Raw genomic sequence first — 24,891 nt, forward strand, 5'->3', positions numbered from 1 at the left:
ATATTTTCTCATACATTTTAAGTTAGTGTCAGCTGATCACTGCAGTACAGCATTCGGCCACGGGCTGAAATGTCAGCAATGTAAACACAGACGTGGATATCTCTAGCCTGCAGGTAAGTGTCAGCCTTTGAATGAAAGCGGAAATATGTCACTTACAGATTTCAGTTTACTTTTTTGCCAACGGTTGACTAACACAACATCTACAGGGACGTTAGTCGTGTCCATAACTTGCTAACTGCCAACACAGCTAGTGCTACATTAGCTAGCTAGAACTTAGAGCTTACTCCCAGCTGATGTGCACCAAATGTAGTTCAGTCTACCGCTGTTAACAGTTTCCGTACTTATTTGGAGGACAGATACATGCCAGAATACGGTTTAAGACATTTAAGGAGCCTGTCTGAAATTCGGCATATGAGAAGTGACCATAAACTTTAAACTTAAGTAAACATTTGTAAATGTTGAACTTGTTCGCTTGTACTGTTGCAAACAACAGAATGAGGCGCCCATCGAAACTTTGCTGCACTAAACTCAGTAAATGATTGACAAACAGTGCTGAAATGATTAACATATTATTAAGGGTTATGAAGTGGAATAATGTAATGTTAGATAGACTGTCCCTTAAGTAGGAGGGCCATGTTTGTACTGTTATAAAGCCTTCCCTCATGTGCAAGAAGTGGAAGACCACCAGGTCAGAGGAGAGCATGATGTTATTCTGCAGCTTCTGGCCTTCCCGTAGAAGGATGAATAACAGGCCATTTACTTGGTGTAAATAACATATCGATCTTACATTCCAGCCTGGTCCTGCTTTGGAAATTTGATGTTGCAGTCGTCAGCATGGCTTCAACCTCCAGCTTTGCTCCTCCAAAACTGTCTGAATACATCCTTACAGAGCGGCTGGGCAGTGGCACCTATGCTACAGTCTACAAAGCCTACAGTAAGGTGAGTTTGTGGAGGAGTCAAGGGATAACACCACAAATGTCTAACAAATGCTAAGACATTAATGTTTCTGTTTGAACTCTAGGTTGTCCAGCAGTGCGGTCCCCTATATTTCACTACACTTTGCTTACCATACTTAAAATAAACTATGATGTATCAATAAATGTGAAAGATGTCAGCTGTTGTTGAATATGCTTTCTACATTCTCAAATTAGTCTTTGGATTTGACAGTCCACATTGAGTATATTTACAGTCACCATTAAACGAGATTGGCATTATAAGTTCAATCTATTTTTGTAGTAAAAAGTGGAAGTTGAAGTTTAATTCCTGACTGTGGAATTGCAGGGGGACAGTCGAGAGGTGGTGGCAGTGAAGGTGGTTGCGAAGAAGACTCTAAACAAGGCATCTACAGAAAACCTGCTCACGGAGATCGAAATCCTCAAGACGATGCGTCACCCACATATAGTCCAGCTAAAAGACTTCCAGGTGATCTCATTTATAGATATTAGATTTGTTGTAGCTTCTACAAGGGATGTGTCGTGAAAAAAATATAGTCCATAAGAGTTAATGAAACTATTCTCTGTATAATTAAACAATGCTATATGTTGATTTAGTGGGCCATGACATTATTAGAAGGCATAGCATGAAAACATTACCCTCCTGGTAGAGATGGCTACAAAATTTGTGTCCAAAAAGTATCCTATGTATATTTGTGAATCCATCAAAATCTTTTTTAATATGTATACATTTAAAACTTCCCCTGATTGTCTGAATTCTTTGCTTTCATCAGTGGGATGCTGAGAATATTTATCTGATCCTGGAGTGGTGTTCAGGAGGAGATCTCTCCCGCTTTATTCGCAGCCGCAGGATTTTACCGGAGGGGGTGGCTCGGCGCTTCCTGCAACAGATAGGTGAGTAATACATTTTCAAGAAATCACTGCAAAAGCATTGGTTCAATATCCACAGCTTCTTTGCGTACCAGTTGTCAGCAGAAATAACATATGTCCCTATTTGATACAAGTTTGTGCTCAGTGCAAGCTTCAGGACTGCGTAACGTGGGCTGAGTGTAACTGTGCATTTGTGTGTGTGTCTGCACAAACAGCCTGTGCCCTGCAGTTTCTTCATGAGCGAAACATTTCACACCTGGACTTGAAACCTCAGAATATTCTGCTCAGCGGCTCTATCCTAAAACTAGCAGGTGATCTTATGCCCACTCACACAGTCAGTCAAGTAAACACATTTTGATTTGTAGGTGATTCATCAGACACCAGAAGAATTAAATCACTGTCATGCTTTTTTGCTGTTATGTCTGCAGAGCAATTAAGTTAACTTTGTTAATGCACAGGCCGTATGTTCTTATTATACTTAAACCTTTGACTTCAAACAGTGCTCGTTTGTGTATTTTTTAGAGGGATTGTATCTACTGGAACCTGTTGCAGTGAAAATGTTTTTTACACTCTGATTGGCTCTCAGATTTTGGTTTCGCCCAGTACATGTCACCATGGGATGAGCAGAGTATCTTGAGGGGTTCTCCTCTTTACATGGCTCCTGAGATGGTGTGCCGACGCCAGTATGACTCCAGGGTGGACCTTTGGTCAGTAGGAGTCATTCTCTATGGTGAGTACTTTGTGTTCACCTGTCCAATTTACACTCTGCTTCACATAACCTGTTCATTGTAATGCTGCTTCATTATATGTCCAAGTAACCAAAACACATGCCCATGCACAGAATCTGGTGTAACTGTGTCTTGTGCTGGGTAGAGTCCCCCTTAATAATAATTTCCAATATCTCAACATCACTCTTTTTTTCAATAAAACTAATCAGTCAGCAGGCCCTACGGGTTTGAAAGAGCGTGCTGAGGAGGTTACAAACAAAATTGTGCCATAAATCATAAAATAGCAGCCTGGTTTGCCCTCTTTTTGGTGTCGCACAGTAATTTTACAGTAACAGTGCAATAACATACAACAATAGTTGCATTGTGTGTGGTGACAATGTACAGTACACAATGGGAGGAGTTCTTGTCTGTCCTGTAACTCAAATAGAGTAGCATGTAATTCACAGACTGTTGGCTTAGACTTTCTCACTGCAGTCCAACACTATTCATGTCAACTTACAAGTTTAATGCAAGAGATATTTAAGATAACTAAACTAAGATGTAGGTAGTAGATGGCTGTGCATCAATTTTCATTTTCATTAAAATAATTAAATATCTTTTTGGAATAGTCTGCTTAACATTGTTTGTGTGTATACAGAGGCACTGTTTGGGCGAGCACCATTTGCATCAAGGTCATATGCTGAATTGGAGGAGAAGATCCGGAGTAACCAACCTATTGAGGTAAGTTTTTTTTTCAGCAGTAAACGAGTTCCTCATTAAGGTATTGCTGGACTGAGATAGTCAGCATCCTGCTTAGATATACAAATGACTTGCTGCTCTCACTGGTGCTCTAGAGCAGTGCCATATTTTGGCAAATGTCAAACACTGTATTATGTATAGAATAACATAGATCTGTAAATTAGAAGTGCATAGTACACAGGTATGCTGCTGTATGTCCTGTAATTCTGATTTGCAGTGCCTGATTTGCACAGTGTTTTACCACAAGCGTTCTGGACATTTGTCCTATTAAATATTTTTTGTGTTTACTATGTTGTTTCTATTGTTTCTATTCAATTCTTTTGTATGTTATGTCTGCTTTGATGCAGCAGTTCCCTTTATTCAAGACAAATTTCTCCCAAGGGAGACAAATAAAGTAACCTTGACTTTGATATTTTTAGATGAGTTGCCCTTTTAGGAAAATGGCTAGATGTCAGTTGCATCACAAGTCAGTGTATGAAGTACTTTATTTCATGAAGTGATTGTTTCAGTAACAGTAACACTGTTGGGGTGTGACTGTTTAAAAACAAAAAACAAACATTAAATCTTAAAAACTACATTAAATCATCTCAATATTCATAAACCATCAATCACCTGGAAATGGAAGAAAGAATTAAAAAAACATATATTTTTTTTTTAACGTCTGAAGTCATCTCTGTTACCATATTGTCCCCTTATAAAATTTTAATGCTCACACTGAATACAGACCATAACTTTACATAAAACCCATTTACAGACTTTTTTCTCTCACTTTATCTGTGAATTGTCACCAGTAAACCACTAGATGGTGTACTTTGACACTGTACCTTTATCTAAGAAGACTGACAGTGGAGATGCTCAGCTGAAACATGAACTTATTTCTCATCTCCAGTTACCTTTCTTAAATTTAAAGGAACAATCTGGGATACAAATGTAGACATTTTAATCGGCATGTAGTATATTTAATTATGACCTGTTCAGTAACACAAAATGTTAATGTCTTCTCTAGAAGTTGAATTAGTGATATGTGTGTAAAAACACCTGTAATTAATATGGCCCAAAGTACTACTTAGATTAGTTTTGTCTTGAGTTTTGTGATACACTGAAATGAAACATAACTGAATGCTGGCAATTAAACATCATAGTTGTGTTTCTGTCCTGATTTGCCCGCTACATACACAAACCAAATGTTAACTACCATTGTGACAGTGAAGGACAACTGTACTTTTGATGATGGAGGGCTTTCAGAACACCTGAATTCTTGTGCCAAACATTAGGCTTGAGCTAAATGGATTGCATTAGCATATGGCCCATTACCCAGGGATTCACAGAGTTTTAAGGTCATCTTTTGATAAAAAAAAAAAAAAAAGAAGAAGAGATGTGAGACGAGAAGGTCTCTGGCAACAGTCTGCTGTCCTTTTCCCTTGGATTGTCCTGTGGATTGAGTGCAACATAATAAGGTCATGCTTTGTGCATCAGCTCCCTCCTGGGGCCAGGGTATCCAAGGACTGCAGAGACCTTCTGTTGCGGCTGCTAGAGCGAAATCCAGATGCTCGGATCACCTTTGCAGAGTTCTTCACCCACCCCTTTGTGGATATGGAGCACATGCCGAGTGCGGAGAGCCTAGTGAAAGCGGTGAGAGAAGAAGAAATAATGGAAGTATATGCTGGCATGTGTGGGTCTACTCTAGATGGCCATGAATAATGTGTGTGTAATTGGTTGAGCCCATATACACATGTGTTAGTAGGTTTATGCTCATGCCTGCTCCACATGTGCCTTCACGCATGACTCTGCATGCATGCATAAGCAATGGAGAGAGCAATGTCAGTTTGCGTTCGGTGATGCCAGTTCCTATTTCCTCTTTTCAGAAGGAGCTGGTCCAGCAGGCCGTTCGGAAGGACCAGGAGGGGGAGAGGTCTGCTGCCCTCTCTCTGTACTGCAGTGCCCTTGAGCACTTTGTCCCCTCCATTCACTGTAAGAGCAACAGCTACTCTCATATCCTGTCTGTGGCTTAAGCCCTTCAACAATGCGCCGTCTTTGTTCCACCACAGTAAACTGGCAAAATAAATGTACTAACTGTAAAATGAAAACATCTCTTCTCTCCGCCATCCCCAGACGAGACAGACCGACAGCGCAAAGATGCCCTCAGGCGGAAGGTAGGCCTGAAAACACTCCCCGCATTCACATTTGGATTACTTTCTTATTTTCAATTGGTCTTTTTTTCACACTCCAGTGGCTTTCATTTGGAATGAATTCTTCTCCATGAATACCATATGGTGTGGATGGAGAGCATATGGCGTGGTTGACATGATTAAGTTGAGTCAATGTAAGAGGACTTCCCACAGGTCAGCCAGTATGTATCGCGAGCCGAGGAGCTGAAAGCCCTGGTGGCCTCAGACAACAGACTGAGCTTTGAGGAGGCCCGGACCGCAAGGGATGTCCTCCGAGGTAATGAACTCATCTCAGTGCAGAGGCAGGGCCACTGTGTGTCGGCAGTAGCCTTGTCTTATCAGGAGCTGTATGACAGGACAACCTGAGTAATGCAATGTGTGTTTTTGCTCTTGGTTTTAATAGTTCATCTTCAGAAATGCTATTTTAGTCATGGAAAAATGCATTAAACTGCTGTATAGCAAAGATGTTTGATCCTTTCTTCTACCTCTTTATTGAAACCTGTGAGGAAATTTTAATTTTCTTTTTCCCCTGCCCCAGAGGTCAGGGTCAGCTACAGAATCTCATTTATGCGTCTCATGATTAAATATTTTCACCCTTTGTACACAATACTAGAGTCTTTAGAAACTGCAGAGACAAAGTATAACATACCTTCTGGTAGAATGTGTTGATGGTTTGTTGAGACTGATATACAGTCGGACTCAAACAAGTGTTTTTTGTTTTCTTTGTACTCCAGAAATGTCTCGAGACCAACCACGGCTGCTGGCTGCTCTGGAGATGGCCTCCACTGCTATTGCTAAGGTTAGAAGGGAGTACCGCTGGATGATGCCACTGCTATACAAATACACACAATAGCAGGGTGAAGCAGAAGTAATACAACAGAAAAAACATACCAGCAGGGTACAAACCAATCCCCTTTCATAGATCGCTTTCCAAACCACGTCTCGTAAGATCAGTGGCGAACCAAAAACATCTTTATTGCGGTTTTGCTCGTCTGACATTTTGTTAGCTGTGCAGACTTTTTATATTTGTGTCTCTGCTGTTTACAGCTTAAATTTTTTGAAGTGAACAATAATGAATAAACTAATTTTGCAACGCTAACAGATTGAAAGAGTTGAACTTTGCAAGTACCAAGTGTTTCTGTTATCAGATGTAAAGCAATGTTTTGCCTCATTTTCAATTTGCCATTATAGGAGGAGAGTGGATCGGACGATCAGGAAGCCCTGGATGTGTACCAACAGTGCTTAGGAGAGCTACTGTTGGCGCTAGCAGGTAGATAGATTAATTTATTTCCCCATGAGATGGTTTTATGTACTTATTCTGTCCTTAACTGCTAATGGCTAAGAGTATACTCCACTGGAGCCCACGGTTTAAGTTCCTAGTGTAATCTCACATCAGATACTGTGTCTGTATTCAGAGACATCACCTCAGACCTCAGGCAGCTGTGTGTGTTTGCACACATTTGTTATCAGAGAAAGAGAAAATAGAGACTCTGAGAAAAGGGTGTTTTTGAAAGGCCACATTCAGTAATCTTGAGGGTGGACACAATGAGCAGACCAGAGAGAAATTCATTTAGAGTTGAGTTACAGTCAGAAACTGAGACAGGTAAAGAAATGGCAGAACAAGAAAAAAAAGATACTCAAGAAAAGCCTGGAAATGAAAGATTAAAAACAACTTTGGGAAAGTAAAGCTTTAGAGATACCTAACTGAAAACAGAGAGAGTGAGGCAGACTCTGAAGAGGACAGAGAGACTTTCACAGAGATAGATATAAAACAGACTCAGAGAAAGTCTCAGATAGATGGAAAATAACTTGGAGTGATTTCGAAAGAGTAGAAGATGAACTGACAGAGTGGAAGACAGAGACAAAGTGAAGGAGCAGACTTGGGAGAGAGACGGGGACACTTAATAAGTGACAGACAGGCACGACAGAAGAGACTCTCTCTGTGGTCTGGCGTCCATTAGGCCGGGCTCATGAGCTCATCTGGAAGAGCAGCCTAATGGAAGAGGTGGAATAGAGTGATCCAGATGTGGCTTAGAGCCGGGATGAGACCCTGTGCCAGCACCCTGTGTGTGGTATGAGCCCTGCCATCTGCTTTCCATTCAGACAGCACACTTCATTTCTTTGTGTTATTACACACTGGAAACAAATAAAAACTATTATCTCTCTAATGAGCAAGAGCTATTGCAGGTCCTTTGAGTAAGAGTTAAAGACTGACACTTTTGACTTGATAGGTTGTAGATGCTACAACCTCGTCCTGTCAGTGGATCGGTAATATATGGTATACTGGTCTAACTAATCCCATGCCATCCTAACCAGCTTCTGTCGGCAGCGTTATGGAGCCTCGTGTGGCACAGCAGATACCAGCAGGGGGATTGCGGGGAGAAAACATTGGTTCTTTGTTTGGCTAAGAGCTCTTTGTTGCACAGCTTCCCAACATGCCTTGCCACCAGAGGGTTCTCCTCCCCTCTCTCTTCCCTCTCTCTTCCCTCTCTGTCGCCCTCCCCTCCAGGATGACTGACTGTGAAAACACTGGCCTACATTAGAATCCACCCTTGAGCCCCCGGTCTACACACGCTAGCAAAATCCAATCTAGTAGTTGATCTCTTCTTGAACAAACAAGGTGATTAGGTAGTGGGCTTTCTCCTCCTTTCCTCTCCTCATTATTCTTTTTTTTTTTTTTTTTTCCTCTTGGTGACCCAGCCGAGCCCCAGGGCCGCAGGCGAGAGCTGCTCCATAATGAGGTGAGTTGGCGAGGAACGGCTTTTGGTTGAGTGCACACAGTAGGAATGACTATCTTTCACCTCCACCAAGCCCTCGGCTGATCACCTAGCACAGTAGACGCTCCATCACATGACCCATGAGCCTTTTTCCAGCAGTCACATGTGCACGCTTTTGTGATAAAGGCCAGATAATGTAATCCATCATCTATATTACTGCTACGTACACATAGATCACTGTCCACTTTGTAATTGGATACTTAAAGTGGCTATAATCATGTCTTTTTTATTATTGACCACGTGACCACTATCAGAAGAGATTCACAGGTAGCGACAAACACAGAATCATCTCCCAACTCTGCAGTTGCCCTCAGCTCTATGAAGTTTTATATTGTCTTTCGGCCCACAGCTTTACTGTTTTTGTTGCTGCTGTGATTAGTTTTTTTCAGTGAAATAGCTCTACAGACCAACTGTACCCAGCAGCAAGCAGCAGAGGGACAATGTTAGCGATAGCCGGTGAACACAGTAGAGCATTTTGCAGCTAAATAGCCTCAGGAGTTGGTGGAAACAAAACAATAATGGCTAAAAGGTGATTGACCAACTGAATACATTCATCACATGGCCAGAGACACGACTGCAAGTGAATGCTATTGTTGCCCTGTATCTGCTGCATAAATAAGCAACTGTTTGCGAACAAGTTGGCCATATTCAGTTAAAAGGTGATATTATGTCAGTGTTGCGTTTATAGCTTGTTTCTGCTGCCCCAAAGTGGCCAGAAAATTAGTTATTGCAGCTTTAAACTACAGATTAAAGGGGACATGCAATGCTTATTTTCAGGTCATACTTGTGTTTTGGGTTTCTACTAGAATATTTTTTACATGCTTTAAGGTCAATTAAAAACATTTTCCTTCTCATACTGTCTGCCTTAATATATCTGTTTTTACCCTCTGTATGAAATGCTCCCTTTTAGCACCTGTCTCTTTCCCCCCTCCTGAAAAAGCCCAGTCTGCTCTGATTGGTCAGCGTTTCCAGGGTCTTCTGCATCTGCACTCTTGGTGTCTCTGCACTGTTATTGTACCCAGGCAAATGCCTGTAACAGAATATCGTAGTACTCTCAAAAATCACAGTTAAAAGCTTTTAAACCAAAATCTTCCTAGGCGGACATATTTTAGCAGGAAAGTGATGCAAAATCAGAGAGAAATTAACAACATCAGCAATCAATCAGCTTGTCTTGTAATTAGAGAAAAAAAACAACCTTGGAGCAGAGTATTCAGAACAGTCTGAAACCTGGTTTAGGTAGCAAAACAGCTTTTTATAAATGATGGCAACAATGGCAACAATAATTAAAAAAACAAACAAACAGTCCTGCCATCCACTTTCTCTTGTCTTGTTGCACTAAGAAAATCTCTCATGTAGACCAGGTCCATGCTGTTGGACACCCACCCGGACATACTTGAATAAACCTCACATTTTGATGGTCCATTAAATTTGCTGGCTGTAAATTTTGGGAATCAAGACCCTGAGTAGTAGCATTGATGTTGCACTTTGACACACACATGCGAAGGCCTTGTGCATGTCTGCCATTAATGCTCAAAAAGCCTTGTGTTTTTGTTTATTGTTTAGCCAGTAACTGAGCCAGCAACAGACAACAGTATTTCAACAAACCCCGGAGGGGGGGTTTGAGTGGGCCTCATAGACCTCCCTATTTGAAGTTTTATGGGTGCTTGTCTTAAGTAAATTCAGATGCGGCTGTAATAATCTAACACAGCATTAGGAAGGCGGGGACGGGGGATTCGATAGAAAGCATGTGTGTATGTGAGAACCCAAAAGAGCCAACACATGCTGCCATGACTGGTCTCCATGTGCGTTCATATCTACTGTAGAGCACACTTTAGCCTTTTAAAGCTGTAATTCAATATCCCAGATTCTCATACGTGAGCCACAGCTTTCATCTATACAGTGTATGTTGATACAGTGTCATTACGGCTAAACGTACGTGAGGTCCTGTTGTTCAGTGTAATGTACCTTAAAACTCTGCAAGTTATCAATAAGTCCCATGAACTGCCCTCCCCTATGTAGATTTTCTTCACATTTATTGTACTTGGTGATTAAAGGGATTGTGATTAAAGTGCTGTGGCTACATAAGGTTGGGGTCAGGCCTGAATACCAAAAACCTGTGGTCGGAATGATTATTTACCGCAACAGATTGGTGTTTTAAAGGGACGTTATGGAAGCCATCAGTGTAGGTCGTCTGTGATTATGACCTTCAGATGTTACTGCAGTAATACCCAAGAGAGCTTGCTTATACTGTGAAATAGTGGTGATATAACTAGGTATGAGGAGCAGCCAAGAACCTTCATGATCACCAGAGGACTGATAACCACAGTAAAGAGCACCCTCAAGCATATGATGACAGCAGTTCCTACTAGCACATGCGTACCATATGAAATGTTTAAAAAAAAAAAAAAAACAGCAAGAAGCACATAAGCAGAGCTGATCACTTAAATCTGATTTTGACAAGGCGTTTATGTCCCCATGTATCTTAAAGTTACTGTGTGTTGACACTGCAGTGTGGGATGTGTCACTGCTGATGGGAATGTCATTATTTCAGTAGGTTTTTGGTCATGAACCAAAATATTGGACAAATAACATCTTGACTTGATGGCGCTAGGTGAAGTGTTAACTGATCACCAAATTTCATTGCAACTTTTCCAGTAGATACATTTTACAATAATATCCCAACCATACAACATAATATTAAAATGGAAGTAGTGCGAAAGGAGAAGGAGAAGTGTTTCATTGGTTGGGAGCCATGAATGTCTGTATGTTATGACAATCCATCCAATAGCTGTTAGGATATTTCAGTCTGGACCAAAGTGGTAGACTGACCAACTGACATTGCCATACTTAGGGTCATACGTGGCTAAAAAACATCAGTAGAACAGCATCATTATCACCAGTACATACGAAAGCACAAGTGAACAGTGTAAATTACATTACATTTATTGGAATTTTCTGTCTCTCACCACCAGATTAAAAGTCTCATGTCCAGAGCTGAATACCTCAAAAAGCATATCAAGGTAAGCATACATTCCTTTCACACACAACCTCAGAAATATGAGTACATTTGCTAGCGCGAACACAGAATATGTTTGATTTCAAAAAGAGATTAGGGGTAAGATCAGGATTTCTTTTTGGATACTGCTATTACTAAAAATTGATGTTGTTCGGTGAAGAAAACCTTTTAGTCCACATACCTGTATTTAATGTCCATGTTGTGCTGTCGCTTTCTTATTAGTTTTGGCTGATTATAGGTATGTGTTTACTTTCCAGATGCAGGAGACTCAGAGGGACGTGTCTCTGGAACGAGAACCTCTTGCGGACTCCGTCAGAAGCTGTGAGTTTCTCTGCTGTTTTGCATAAACTTCTCTGCTGCTGTAGTGAGTGTGTTTTTGAGAACCTCGCAGCCTTGCTGATAAGGTTTGTTACAGGAAGGTAATGGGGGTCATGTGAGGAATGGCCGCCTGAAGTTGCAATGAAATGTCCTTTCATTAAAGGTTTTTCCACTAGTTAAATATGAGCCATTCTCTGTCTGCGCTGGCCACCCCGCGGGACTGTCTGGCTCTTTGATTTCATGTCAGCGCAGCCCTGGGCTGCTCTGCCCTCTTGTAAAGCCTACCTTGTGAAAGTGAGACTTGGTAAAAGCAAAGAGTTAACCTCCTAACACACAAACACCAGACACAACAGCACTCATGGACACTTCATTCTTTTCACATACATGTACATTAGCTTTATATATATCTTAACAATCAGTGTACATTCATGTGTATTCATTTGGTGTTCTGTACTTTCCCGTCTATACGTCATATAAACAAACTACTAAACTTTATTAAAAGCAATGTATTATTGATATAAGTTACATTTTAATATACTTGAACTTCCCTAGCTGTAACCTATACACACAGCCTAATTCCCAGTATTTTCTGGGCTCAGTTCCTGGATGGATAGTGAATACCTAAAGCCCAGACAATATCCTGTTCTCAGCAAGAAATTCCTGGGGAATTATGAATTTAAAAAAAAATGGGGATGGGGGAAGGGCGCCGATTCCCCAAAGTGCTGCTCAAGTTTCACATAGAACGTGGCTCCGTACTCTGCTGCTGTTATTTTAATAAAACCACACCACAGTCAGCCGTACTAGCTGGCGCTGATCTAACAGCAGCTGTACTAGAGAGGGTCATAGCAACGCCCAAGTCTGTCTGTCTGTGACCTTAGACAACAACCAAGAACAAACTGCAATTTTTTGCTGACAACCATCACACTGTAACCCTCAGACAATTTTAGAAGTTAAGCTGCTTTGGTGGCCCAGTTACAATGTCCACAGTGAAGGCTGAAGCACTAAACTCTAACTGACTTAAATTTACTTCACCTGCTTGATCAGCGTAAGTGCCTGAAAAGTCAAGGACTCAAATTCTAATCACAGGTATTTCCATGGCTTGTAAACTTTGATGTTCATACTCGGCAAAAAGATTGGGATCGGTTGGAATTGTATTATGGGAAATGTAGGAAATTGGTGAGTAAAGTAGAAGTCAACAGGATAGGTGGAGAGAAACAGGGCATAGAGAAATGTAAAACCATTAGGATTAGTTTTCCTTTGAATATAAAATTGTACAAAACAGATTTGGAAAATATTTTTCTTGGAGGTAGCCTTTGCTCGAGAGAAAAAAATTTGTACATCGGCTCAACCCTACCCTCCACTCAAAAATGTCTCTGTTTTATGTTTATGTCCCCTAAAATGTCTGACCTTGACTTTATTGACTTGTATTTTTGCTTCGTGTGTCACTAGGGAGGTGTTTTAACGTTTCTCTGTGCACTTCCCTAAAATTTGAGATTCAAATGTATGCCAGGCAAGCTAGATGATAGGAGTGGGGGAACAAACGTCAATACAACACCAGCAAAGAAACCTGAAACATCCAGTGCAGATCAAGTTTGTCAGTACAGAGAGCAGAGTTAGCATTAGCACAGGGAAAGTTTTGACAGCAAATGTGGTAGAGTGTAGTTTTTAAATGTAAAACAGACAAATGTGAACACACTGTAACACTGTATCAGATATTATTGTATGTTTTACAACCCCTAATGCTGCGTCAGCCACTTCCAATTCCAAGCTAACAAGCTAACAAACAACATAAATAACAAATAAAAGATGCTAATTACATGTATCACTCTGATACATCTGCTAGTCACTGATTTTGGTGCACAACGGATTCCTCAGTTCATACACATTTTCCACCAAATTAATGCATGTACGTGCATTTTTTAAACACAGGACTACTCGCTAAAAATAGGCTATAGACTTCTTTCCCATTGCCAGTAGACTAGAGCTGTGTACATGGCTCTGCAGCAGACAAGCATGCCTCTCTGTGTATTTTTTCTTACTGGTGTGTCATGTTCGATGTCATGGACAGGCTGAAAAACTGGTTAGTAAACAGCAGAAAGCAGCATGGAGGCCAGTGAAAGATATTACCATGGTTACATCTTTTTTATATCTTACTTATTCAGGCTCTCTTTCAAACTCTGTGCCGACTAATTTGGAACAATGTTTGAGTGCTGCTTGGGCGGAAATGGACGGTATGCGCTAAATTTAGCGCATTCACCTGGGTGTTATATTTATATTGTGGCCAACAAATACCCATGATTACTGCAGAGCCATTTGATGGGGGTGTGAATGCCAATAATAACCTCTCCCATTACATAGAAAAGTCAGTTATTAGTGGGCATGAGTGGGTTTTTTGCAGTGGGAAAGGGGCTTGGTACTGGGTCCAACTGTTTCCTGTAATGCTAATGCTAGCCATCTTGCTGCCCCCTGCGCTTTCACTGGTCTTACTACAGCAAGCAGTGATGGTGGGACGGGTGGGAAGCCAGTTTTTGTTTTTTTTTTACTTTTTATGTGCCAAAACCATGTTAAACAAAATATGAATCACAGCAGAGTATTTTTACATTCTTTGAAACATGTCTGAAGTAGAACTTTAAAATTGGCAACGTGTTATAATCTTGAAGTGAAGCCTCACGCACATCAATCATTTCTGTTTTCACAGCTTGCTGTTTGCAGTGAGCTTGACGGCCACCGTGAGAACTGGCTGCTACGCCCCACAGAGCATCAGACACAGAGCCTTCACCTGACCAGGTTTTTTTTTTTTTTTTCCGAGGCCAAATCAAACCCGCATCACACCTCACCCTAACTAACTCAGAACGCTGTCCGGGTGGGATATTACAGTTGCCAGCCAAACGTGGTCACTGTTTTGGTTGTTGCTGGAAAGTTGATGATTTGGCAGGCTGAGAAGTTGTGTTTATACTTTTTGAGGGAAAAAAAAGTTTGGCTGAAATACTGAAAGTAGCTCTTGAATTTTGGATTTGCACACTGGTGAATGTGAAAGTTAGTTCCCTGCTCTTTACACGATGTTGTTCCTCAGCCTCAAATCCCTCCTCCTGATACACCATTGATATGTAAATGCTGGACAGCTTGTGTGACAATACCACACTGTCATGGTAAGCGAGTTAAACAGAGAATGTTGCATTTATTGTTGTGCCAATCATTCAACAGTGTTTGCAGCACACCTAAAAACTGTGAAAACCTGAAAATACAATCAGATAGGAACTATGACGTCAAGAAGTATCACATCAGTTTTGACCTGTAGTATTAAGTATATTGAGGCTCTGCAAACATGCACATACTCCCTCACCCTCCCTTCACCACTGCCTTTACTGTGGGTCAACCACAGGCTCACCATGCTCTCTCCGCTGATGGAGCGCTCTCCACCACTATGAGGGGAAAACTGGAGAGGTGCGGCCTCTGCCATATTTACACTAGACTTGCATTTTCTTAGGTTTGGCACTGGCAGGGTATTTGAGGGATACAGTGAGTTGTAGCGCTCAAGCAAAGCCTTCATAACTAGGCCTCTGTGAAACGGTAAAAAGCTTAACAGCCGGTGGCAGTCGCTGTTGTAGGTCTCCACACACTGTTTTCATTTCAGACGGGTAAAGTGCTTGAATATCCAAAAGGGAGCTTTACTTTGTGAATCCAATTTTTAAGGCAACTGGAGAAAAATACCTGTAACAGGAGTCAAAGGAGAAAACTATGAATATGTCTGCCGGCGAGATCTCCACACTGCTGTCTTGTTTTCTTTTTTATTTGAATGTTTATACAGCTGTGATTTTATATTTTATGTATTTATTGAATGAGAGATTCAAAGGAAAATAAAATGGCAAACTCTGAAGCCTCTCTAGTCTGTAACTTCTTCAGTCGTTTTGTCAACAGAACGAGGCAAATGCTCGTCTCTCAGAAGCTATGGAAAGATTTATGTGCCACCGTGGGAGCAACGTTGCTGGTGCCTTGCCTTCGTCATCATCTTGAAGGCCACTCTGCTGAAACAGCTGGCTTATGTCCACAAGAGGAGGAAGGCAGGCAAAATAAGGACATTTGATAATTATATGATTCCTATGGAAGTCTGGAAAACTATGGAAACTCAATTTGAAAATTTCCAGATCATAAAAACCATGGGAATTTCACTGAGACTCCGTTACTAGTATAAGATTTTTTTTTTCTTTTATTGCCCATGACTTTAAGTAGAAATCAAGTTTCTCAAAAAAAACCTGAAAAGCAAGAACATGAACCTGTTTGGATAGATGGAAGAACACTGGATTAGCGCTACCAATATTAGGAATAGCAGAACATATTAAGTCAGATAATTGAATTTAAAGGTGCACTCCATCAATTTTAGACAGAGTGATCCGTTTACCAGTCATGGTTAGCCCTACTCAACCTGTGAAAACAGTTTAAAGGTTTCCTGATGAGGTCATAGTGATGTCATCAGGGTTATCTGGGCTTGGAGACTACAAATATATCAAACAAAAAGCACGTGTTGCACACTGGAGGTGTAGAGTTTGATAAATGTAGATGTTTACTAGGCAGAGTTGCATTATGGGAAATGTAGGAGCCAATGTTTTGGGAGCTTGAACCACACGTGGAACTAAAATTCAGGATATTTCAGCCTCTGCTACTTTGATTTTGACTATTCTGTTAAAAAAAAAAAAAAAAAAAAGTCTTTTGAGTCCTCAACGTTCATGGCCTCATCCTGGACAGTGATGAGACTGCATACAGACCGGAGGTTGAACAGCAGGCTCTCTGGTGCAGTTAAAACAACCTGAAGCTGAACACACTTAAAACTGTGGAGACGACAGTGTACCTCAGGATGAGCGCTGCTGAACGGCACTGTGTGTACTGTGGAATCCTTAAGGTTGCTTAGATCCACCATCTCCCAGGACCTTAAGTGAACATCCAACATCAACGCCATCAGAAAAAAGGCCCAGCAGAAGATGTGCTTCCTGCACCAGCTCACGATATTTAACCCACCTCAAGAGCTGCTGATAGAATTCTCCACGGCAGTAAGAGAGTCTGTTTTCTGCTCGTCCATCGCTGTCTGGTTTGGATAAGCCACCAAACTATAACAGACTGTCAGGACTACAGAAAAAAAAATCATCGGTGCCAACCTGCCCTCCATCCATGACTTAAGCATGTCCACAGTCAGAAAACAGGCAAGTGGCATCACCGCAGACTTTGGGTACAACCTGTTCAAACTTATTCACTCTGGTAGGCAATACAGAGCACTATATAGTAAAACAACCAGAAACAAGAATAGTTTCTTTCCACAGACATCACTGTGACAGCAACACCAGGCCTTAGTGTCAAAACTAACCCTGTGGAACACCCTATAACCTGATAACATCCAGCACCCACCCTACCATTAAATTATATATTTCTGTAGTTTATATACACACTGTTAACATGTAAATATCTGTCAAACATAATTCAAGCCCACTGTACTTAGTCGACAAATGTTTATAGCAGACACCTTGCTTAGCTTTGTTATCCTTATTTTTTAGCTGTACGTCAGTTCTGTGTACGCACATTGAGAGCAACATATGACTGAAATCAAATTCCTTGTACTTGCAAACATATTTATCCAACAAAGCTGATTTGATTTAGATTCTGACCCCCTTTAAATAATGATTTAAAAAAACAAATAAATAAATACATAAAATCTGGTAAAATTATTAACAAATTTGGGGGAAAATGCATCTAGTTCTTAAAGGAACAGTCAGGAAGATTTAGGGAGATAAGTGGCATCTAGTGGTGAGGACTGCAGATTGCAACCAGGTGAAACTTCCACAGGTTAGAACTCCTTTGGTGTTCATTGTTCAGGTGTTTTTTTTTTGTTTGTTTGTTCGTTTTTACCTGGAGCTGAATTATCCACAGGTGCTCTCTTCCTCTTTAAAAAAATACCCTGGTTATTTAAACTGGTAAAAACACTAAAAAAAATAATTTCACATTTCAAATCAGTGTTTCTCCTTCAGTGTTAGTTAGCCCAGCATCTGTTGATGTGCGCTTTTTTCTCTGTTAACTTCGGGAGGTTTTCACTGGGAGCTGTGTTTGCAGATGTCTCTTCCTCTCCAAAACAAAGGGATCCAGTAATTTAAACTGGTGAAAACAACTTTCATATTAAAACATCAGTGTTTTTCCAGTGCTCTTGTTGCAGAGGAGCTGCTTACTATGGTGGCTGATGTTTAAAGGAGGAATAGTCCTATCTAGAATCAGTGTTTGGTTTGTCCGTTTGTCCGGTACACCATGGCAGTCTCTGTCGATGAGGACTTGCTTCCTGTGTAGATATAAACAGCTCAATCTAAAGTAATGAAAACAATGATTCATATGTTCAGTAGATTATTCACTAAAGAAAACATATCTAAATTATATTCCATTTCTGCCAGTATATCCCCTAAATCCTACACACCGGACCTTTAAATCAATGAAAGACAGAGTGTGGCTCTTGCCTGAGGTTTAACAAGTGGTTCTCAGATCTGCCCAGGGCTCACAGTAATGTTTGTTTTCTGCACTACCAGCTGGTTAATCACATTCACCTGGCACGCCAGGTGTAAATCACTCCCACACTATACGGTGAGAGCAGCATGGCCCCGAGTCTTGGAGCAACGGGACAGAGAACTACAGGGTGCTGCATTTGTGGCTGCGCTATGGAGGGGGCTCTAATTGGCTGACGGTTCCCATGGTGTTGGCTCAGTTTCATTGCTTTAATCATGACATGAGCATGTTGCTGCCAGGAAAACTTTGGATGCAATTTTGACCCTTGTGCTTGCTTTGTTGCTTGTTTCTGGGAGTTCTGCCAGTGTATATTGCCCCCCAAAATTGCATAGAATCCTTACACTAATGCAACCCAGAGAGGGAGACTCTGAAATGGAAACATTAACCCACCACCCTCATCCTCCAAAACACTCCCCAGTCCCCTCTCCCTAACCACATCCTACAGCATTGTGGCTTTAATTGGCCTCCATTTTGCTGCAGCTCCAACAACACGACTTATTGGCCTTTCCCCTTCCAGTCTCTCTCTCTCTCTCCCCATCTCTCTCTCTCTGGCTCAGTTGACACTGCTAATGGGACAGCAGTCGAGTCATATTGGCATCAACATCACCCATAAAGAGGGGTCTCTATGTCCTAGACCTGAAGGAACTGGGTGCCCTTGACTCCAGCACCCCTCCGCACTGAAAACAGAGAGCAGGTCAGCCATTCAATGTGACTCGATGGCTATCATGAATGGAACATTGTACCTATGAGAGACAAGAGCCTCCTAAATCCCGGGGTCACTCCCACTTTGGAGCAGGGAAGAGAGAGTGGGAGTCGGGGGGGGTTTGTTTCAGAGAAATGTTGAATAAAGATAATTTAGAAAATGGGCTCCAGCACAGTGCTGCCTCTGTATCCCCCTGTTCCCTCCACACACTCAACTCCCCAAGGCTGCTCTGCTCATGTTTGTTTTGATTTTGCTCCCAGAATCGGGGTGGTGGTGTTGGAGGGGGGTTTGTAGGGGGCGGGTTGGTTATGTTGGAGGACTTAAAGATGCATGGCAATGGTTAAGACAGATTGGACCAAAGGCAATCTAAGTAAACTAGAGGGAGTCATGCTATACTGTAGCTGTAGGCCACTTTGTTGCTCTGTCTCGCTGTTTTTATGACACAATAGACAGTTGGAAGTGCCCGAGGATTCCTGTGGTTAACGGGAAAAAATCAGGCAAAGCTGTGGAGAAGTTCTCCCCAGGCTTGTGGATGTTGAAATTTGCCACCTGTAGCTCAAGTAACAACCTTGTAATTGCTCATCACATGTGCGTCTATCATGTCACGCAATCCTGGGGACATCCTGGCAAATATGGCTCATAGAGACATGTCTTTTTTTTATCAAAGGATAGTTGCAGCAGTTGACCTGACAAGTATCTGTTTATTAAAATAACTAAGCAGAGTGACATAAATGTTTTTTTCTTCTGCAAGAAAGAGAAAGGAGCTTGACAAAAACGTGAAAGGCATGTTTAACAGAATCTGTTCCCTCTTGTCCTAAATAAACTTTTTCTCTCAGTTTGTTAATGTTCGTCCTCTTGCCAAAGCACTTTTGTACTTTTTGGACGTGACTAAAGCTACATTTGCAAAGCAGGTGTACACCTCACACCTAAATGCGAAATGGCTCTTTTACAATTTGTTAATGACTTGTAAATACCAAAGTAAGTGTGGAACAAGCCCCAAATGGCTGCTTGCTTTGAAACAGTTGGTTCATGAGCGTTTTTGATCATTAGCAAAGATGTAAATATCCTGAAATGTCCTTCTGATACTACGATCACTTGACATGTTTCATTTACTGTGCCTCTGCCTTCTTCTAAAAACATGGTGGTTTTATTACAGCTTGAGCCTGAATTGTGAGAGGAGTCCTGATTTATCTTTTTGCTCCAATGTGGATGGATTGCACAATGACTAGACACTTAAAATTCCTCCCCAGGTTTCAGTTACACTGACCTAATCCTTTAAATATTGCACAGTGAAACATGGCCACATGCAGTGCTTACTTTGGAGTGACCTGTCTGACTTGAGAATGACATTTTTAAACAATAACCTCAGCTTTTTTGGCTTTCAAATACTGTACGTTGACCCTTAAAAAGGCAAGGTATAAATATTTTATTAGTGAATGTAATATACCCAGAGGAACCAGTCTTTAGGAAGTAACTGATCTTTTTACTTTCTTTTCCAATCTCTCTGTGGACAAATCACATCATTACACAACTTTAGCTCATAAACATTTTATTATAAAACTCACCCTCCCGCACGGAAGACGCCGCTCTGAAGTATTTACTGCTATGTTCCCACAAGATGAGATGAAAAACTGCAAACTCTAAATCAAGTCAGGTTTTGTGTGCACAAAAATCTGAGCTACGTTCATGTGTTGATAATCTGTGTTAAGTGACCTCGGGCAGACACTGGCTTATTTTACTGCATATAATTGTAAAAATATATACAATTCATCGTATTCTAGCTTCATAACTTAACATTTAGCGACATTTTTCAAGACTTCATTACAAAACACAAGGATTAGTTTTGACACAGTTTCAAGTGGCAAAGACACAAACTGGCAGCTTTGTTACAAGTGATCAATACTAACAACAACACTGAGTTTTCCTTCCCTTCTTGCAAAACAGCTTCATGTGGCATTGTGGATGAAAGACGTAAGACTGAAAGATTGCTGTTTCGAATAGATGGACTTGGTCTGGACCTTGGGACAGGTTACATTTAAAGATGTTAGATGTCCCATACTATTTCAATAACTGAATTTGCGGATTGACCAACATTGAGCGCCGATCTGATACCATGGTGTTAAAAAATAAACAAAGGCTGTACAGCTACTACTAACCATGTGTGGATGTGAAGGGATTGCCCATTTTGCTAATAGCCAAGGGCGTAGCACCAAAGTAGTCTCTGAGCGTCCCCCTTCCTTTCTTTCTTTTCTTTTTTTAGAACCCCAGTTTCCCTTTCTTGGGCAAAGACGTGGCAGTGTATGTTGTTTTCAGGCAGCATAAGCAGTCACTCACTTGGTTCAAGCTACAGTTAAAGACAAACTCTAGTGCAGGGGCAACTACAACATTTTGCACCTTTTATCGCAGTCCATTTATTCAGCCAGTTTTAATTTGGTAATGCTATTATGTAGTCAGAAATTTTTAAAAAATGCAAACAAAACCAGACTCTTCATTCCAGGCTTTTTGTGGGGCCTCCTTCCCACTGGGGCCCTGGGTAATCAGCCCCACTTCCCTCCACTATTCTCAGATGCTCTGAAACAGTAGTTACCAGTGGCTGCACGGTGCGCCTTGCTGCGTAGGCTACAGTTTTAGAGCAGCAAAGAAGAGCTGATTTCATTGGAAAACTATAAAATTACTTTTAAGTTTATCAATAACTTACATGGTATCGGATCGGTGCATAGATTTACATACACATATTCCCAATCTAGCATTTTAGGCAGTATCAAAGGCATTTCCGACCCTGATATCGGTATCAGAACAGCTCTTCTAACATTGGCCCTGTTGGCTGCTCAGTAGCCGGACAAAGCAACTACAAAAATAAATGTGATGAATTGTTCTGGAACACTTAAAAACACACAAAATAAAAGCCTTCAAAATACAGGAAATTGTTGAATTGAATTCCATCTTTTTGTTTTAATTGTTTTATCTGGATTTGTGCATTCCTTTAGAAAGCACTTAGTGACCATCCTGCACGTTAAAAGCACTCTACATGAAGCCTAGTACACCTCTTGGTTAGTTAGCAACACTGTGACACAAAATATTTGACATACATTCAATCCACGTTTGACCGTTCAAGCCAGACTACTGCTCATGGGTGAGTATGTTGTTGCTGATGCTCACACACTGTTGTGACACTGCGATGTTCACTCATCATGGTGTTGCTGCTGCAGTGTTACCACACTGGAGATTCATTGAAGGAGACTATGACCTCATGTTGAGTCCGACAAGCCTTAATATCCATAAAATGTGCTTTGCAACAACTTTTATTCAAACCAGTTTGTTTAAAAACGTGTTCACTCACATATATCACAGCTAAGACGTGTCAGACCAGCTAAACCTCTCATCATGAGCAGTGTTGAGGATAAACTCCAGGTATATGTTGACCTGTTCACACCAGCGACACACGGCCTTTCCTGGCTTGTTGCTACAGTGTGAAAGCAGTAATAAAGACAGGGGTCTTTTAAAGGCGTGAAAGGGGGCAGGCAGTAGAGAGGAGGAAGAGGGGGTAGGGGTGTCTCAGGAAAAGTTCAATAAAACAATCTCACATGGGGGAGGGGCTCCAGACAGAGTGCTGGAGAGGCGCTTCAGTTAATTTCAGTACTTGATCCCACACCCTCGCCTGTCCTTTGACTATTCCCACAAATATTTGAAGTGTGGTTGCTGCAACAATGCAGAGGCCCCTGAAATGGAGAGCAGAGCAAACAGAGACTGGATGGGTCCAATGTTTGTCTAAGGTCTTAATAAAGCCACACTCCAAGTACCATTGAAACCAAACAAACAGGAGCTGTTTAAAGGCACTCAACTTGGCAATGCCCCGCAACAAAGTCTGGTGTGGTTCACCTCCTCTCATCATCACCTTAAAGTGTTGATGCCATTTTTGCCGACAGGTTTCAACTTAGCAAAAAAAAAAAAAAAGGTGAGCAGTTCACTCAGAGCACTGTAAGGCCATCTGTGTGAAGATCTGAACACAAATTTAAAAAAGCAGGATTCCTGAGTGAGATGTGCTTGAAGAAGAATTACTATGCAAATTGTATGGTTGTGGAAAGCAAACACTAATCACTACTGTGCTCACTGTTGCACTCCAACTAAAATGGAATAGCAGGGAGGCCTGGGGGTGAAAAAATAGCTTCCCTTATCCAGCAGACCTGGGTTGGAGTCCTGTGCCAGCAAGCCGGCCCAGTTCCATACTGTAGTGTGTTTGATCAAGGCGCTGATACCAACTCCAGCTGGACTCTGAGCTCCCTGGTGGAGTCTAATGAACAGAGATTTTTCCACACCGTCATTTATAAATCCAACAAATGCTTCAAGTACCCATTGTCTCAATACAATATCCGTGCTAGAGGAAGAAACAGGAGCATCATGCAGCTGGATAACCTCTGGGGAGCAGAGGAATGATCAGTATACACCTCCTCTCTGTCATTTTTAGGGTCATAGTCTTCATCCTCATAGATGTCATCCACATCAGGCTGGTCTGAAATAACAATGTGGTCTCCTATGGAGCAAAGTTTGCTCATGTTCTCCTTCACCACTTCACAGAAAGGCCTCTCCACCCCATCACAAACACAGCGGTTGAGCAGCATGCCATTTGGGATGAACAGCATCTGCTGGATGGTGGCTTTACACTTGGAGGAGCACTTCCTGCCATTGAACAGCTGCCCGCAGTATGACAAGTAGGCCGTGAGGGAGGTGTGGCAGTTGCTGTCTTCCTCGCAGCGCTGCCGGGCCTCCATGCACCCTATCCCCCCCGCATCGCTCGGGTGTCTGCGGGGGAGACACGGCTCTATGGCTCGCTTGGCGCTGAGGCACTCCAGGTCCTGTGCGCAGTCGCAGGTCTCCAGGTCCGGCCCGCTGCGGGTGTGATTGAGCCTTATCAGCGCGTTGATGCAGTGGCTGGGACACTGTCTCCTCGTCCCCCTGATGTTACCTTCACAAGCTGCTAAGTACTGACTGTATGCAAGGTCGCACTCGGGCTCCTCGTGGCACCGAAGGAGCGCCTGCCAGCAGATTAGCTGGGCATCTAAGGCCACCAGCACCCATGGGAGAAGTGCCAGGGCGCTGCACCAACATTTCATGCTTGGATGGAGTTCTAGTTCGGTGACGTGCACTTTCTCCACCAGCACATTAGGATCAGGACAATGTAAACGCTGAATCTCACAGACTGGAGTTCATAAGTATTCCATACATGCAACACATGAGTTAGTTACCAACGCAGTCGAAGAAAATACACTTGGTCCTTTATAAATGATCCACGGAAACTTGCACGCAAGTTAAGTTTGCCTCCTCTTGGTGAGTTTTGTAGCAGTGGAGGTCAGGATCTGACTCAGGGAAATCTCCACGCGTGGCTGCAAAAAAGAAACAGCGCAGTAACAGTCATTCCGGGAAGCATGTCCGTTCAAAAGTGGGAAATCATACTCCAAAGTGTAGCCCGTGTCTGCTCCGTGCCACCGGTGCACATCTGAGATGGACACTGAAACGCGCCGCAAGGCTATCCAAAGTTAACGCGCACTCTAACCACAGTTATTGTCCACAACTCAGTTTGTACACTTGAATTCATCTTTCTTGCCATTGTTGGTTTCGACTTCTCTTCCCAGCTCCACCACTTTTAACATCCATCCGCACATTCCGATGTTGTTGTTTTTTTTAGTTGGAAGAGGTTTCTGTCTGTCGCATTTTGTCCCGCTATGCGCGTCTTTGTCCCTCTCCTTGCTGTTACGCTTCACGGTCCGCCGAGCATTTCCCCACAACACCCCTCCTTCTGTCGAAAAAAAGAAAGAAAAGTTTTCCTTCCCCCCTCTCTCTCCCTTTCTCTCTCATTTACAATCCTGGCCACCGATTGGTCTTCATTGAGGAGTCAGCCGTGGGACCCATTTCCAGGCCTACAGCAACACAGCTCTGCGCACAAATCCTCTCACTACATGACGAGATAGGCTGGATAAAAATGTTTATGATTTTCCTTGCATGAAACCAAAGATCTGTGTGGTCCCCTCTCCCCTTGTAGCAAAACACAAGTTTAAGGGGGGAGGCAGGGGGGGCTTGCAAAACGCATT

The 24,891-nt window shown here is 42.0% G+C and overlaps 2 protein-coding genes across 2 annotated transcripts; one reads left to right on the top strand and one right to left on the bottom strand.

Annotated features, from left to right (window-relative positions):
- The first annotated feature begins 29 nt into the window (after positions 1–29).
- Positions 30–15,445, top strand: ulk3 (unc-51 like kinase 3). Its single transcript, XM_033631932.2, has 17 exons — positions 30–113; positions 795–939; positions 1,282–1,422; positions 1,727–1,847; positions 2,039–2,134; positions 2,410–2,553; positions 3,189–3,271; positions 4,766–4,921; positions 5,155–5,260; positions 5,402–5,442; positions 5,632–5,734; positions 6,192–6,256; positions 6,649–6,727; positions 8,158–8,198; positions 11,207–11,254; positions 11,508–11,571; positions 14,267–15,445. The coding sequence occupies exons 2-17, from the start codon at positions 835–837 to the stop codon at positions 14,281–14,283; spliced, it is 1,410 nt and encodes a 469-aa protein (XP_033487823.2). The 5' UTR covers positions 30–113; positions 795–834; the 3' UTR covers positions 14,284–15,445.
- A 4,892-nt stretch (positions 15,446–20,337) lies between these two features.
- On the bottom strand, positions 20,338–24,834 carry LOC117264232 (growth arrest-specific protein 1). Its single transcript, XM_033638123.2, has one exon. The coding sequence runs from the start codon at positions 23,914–23,916 to the stop codon at positions 23,164–23,166; it is 753 nt and encodes a 250-aa protein (XP_033494014.1). The 5' UTR covers positions 23,917–24,834; the 3' UTR covers positions 20,338–23,163.
- Between the last annotated feature and the right edge of the window lie 57 nt (positions 24,835–24,891).

Source organism: Epinephelus lanceolatus, chromosome 2, assembly GCF_041903045.1.
Source record: "Epinephelus lanceolatus isolate andai-2023 chromosome 2, ASM4190304v1, whole genome shotgun sequence".
Taxonomy (NCBI): Eukaryota; Metazoa; Chordata; class Actinopteri; order Perciformes; family Serranidae; genus Epinephelus; species Epinephelus lanceolatus.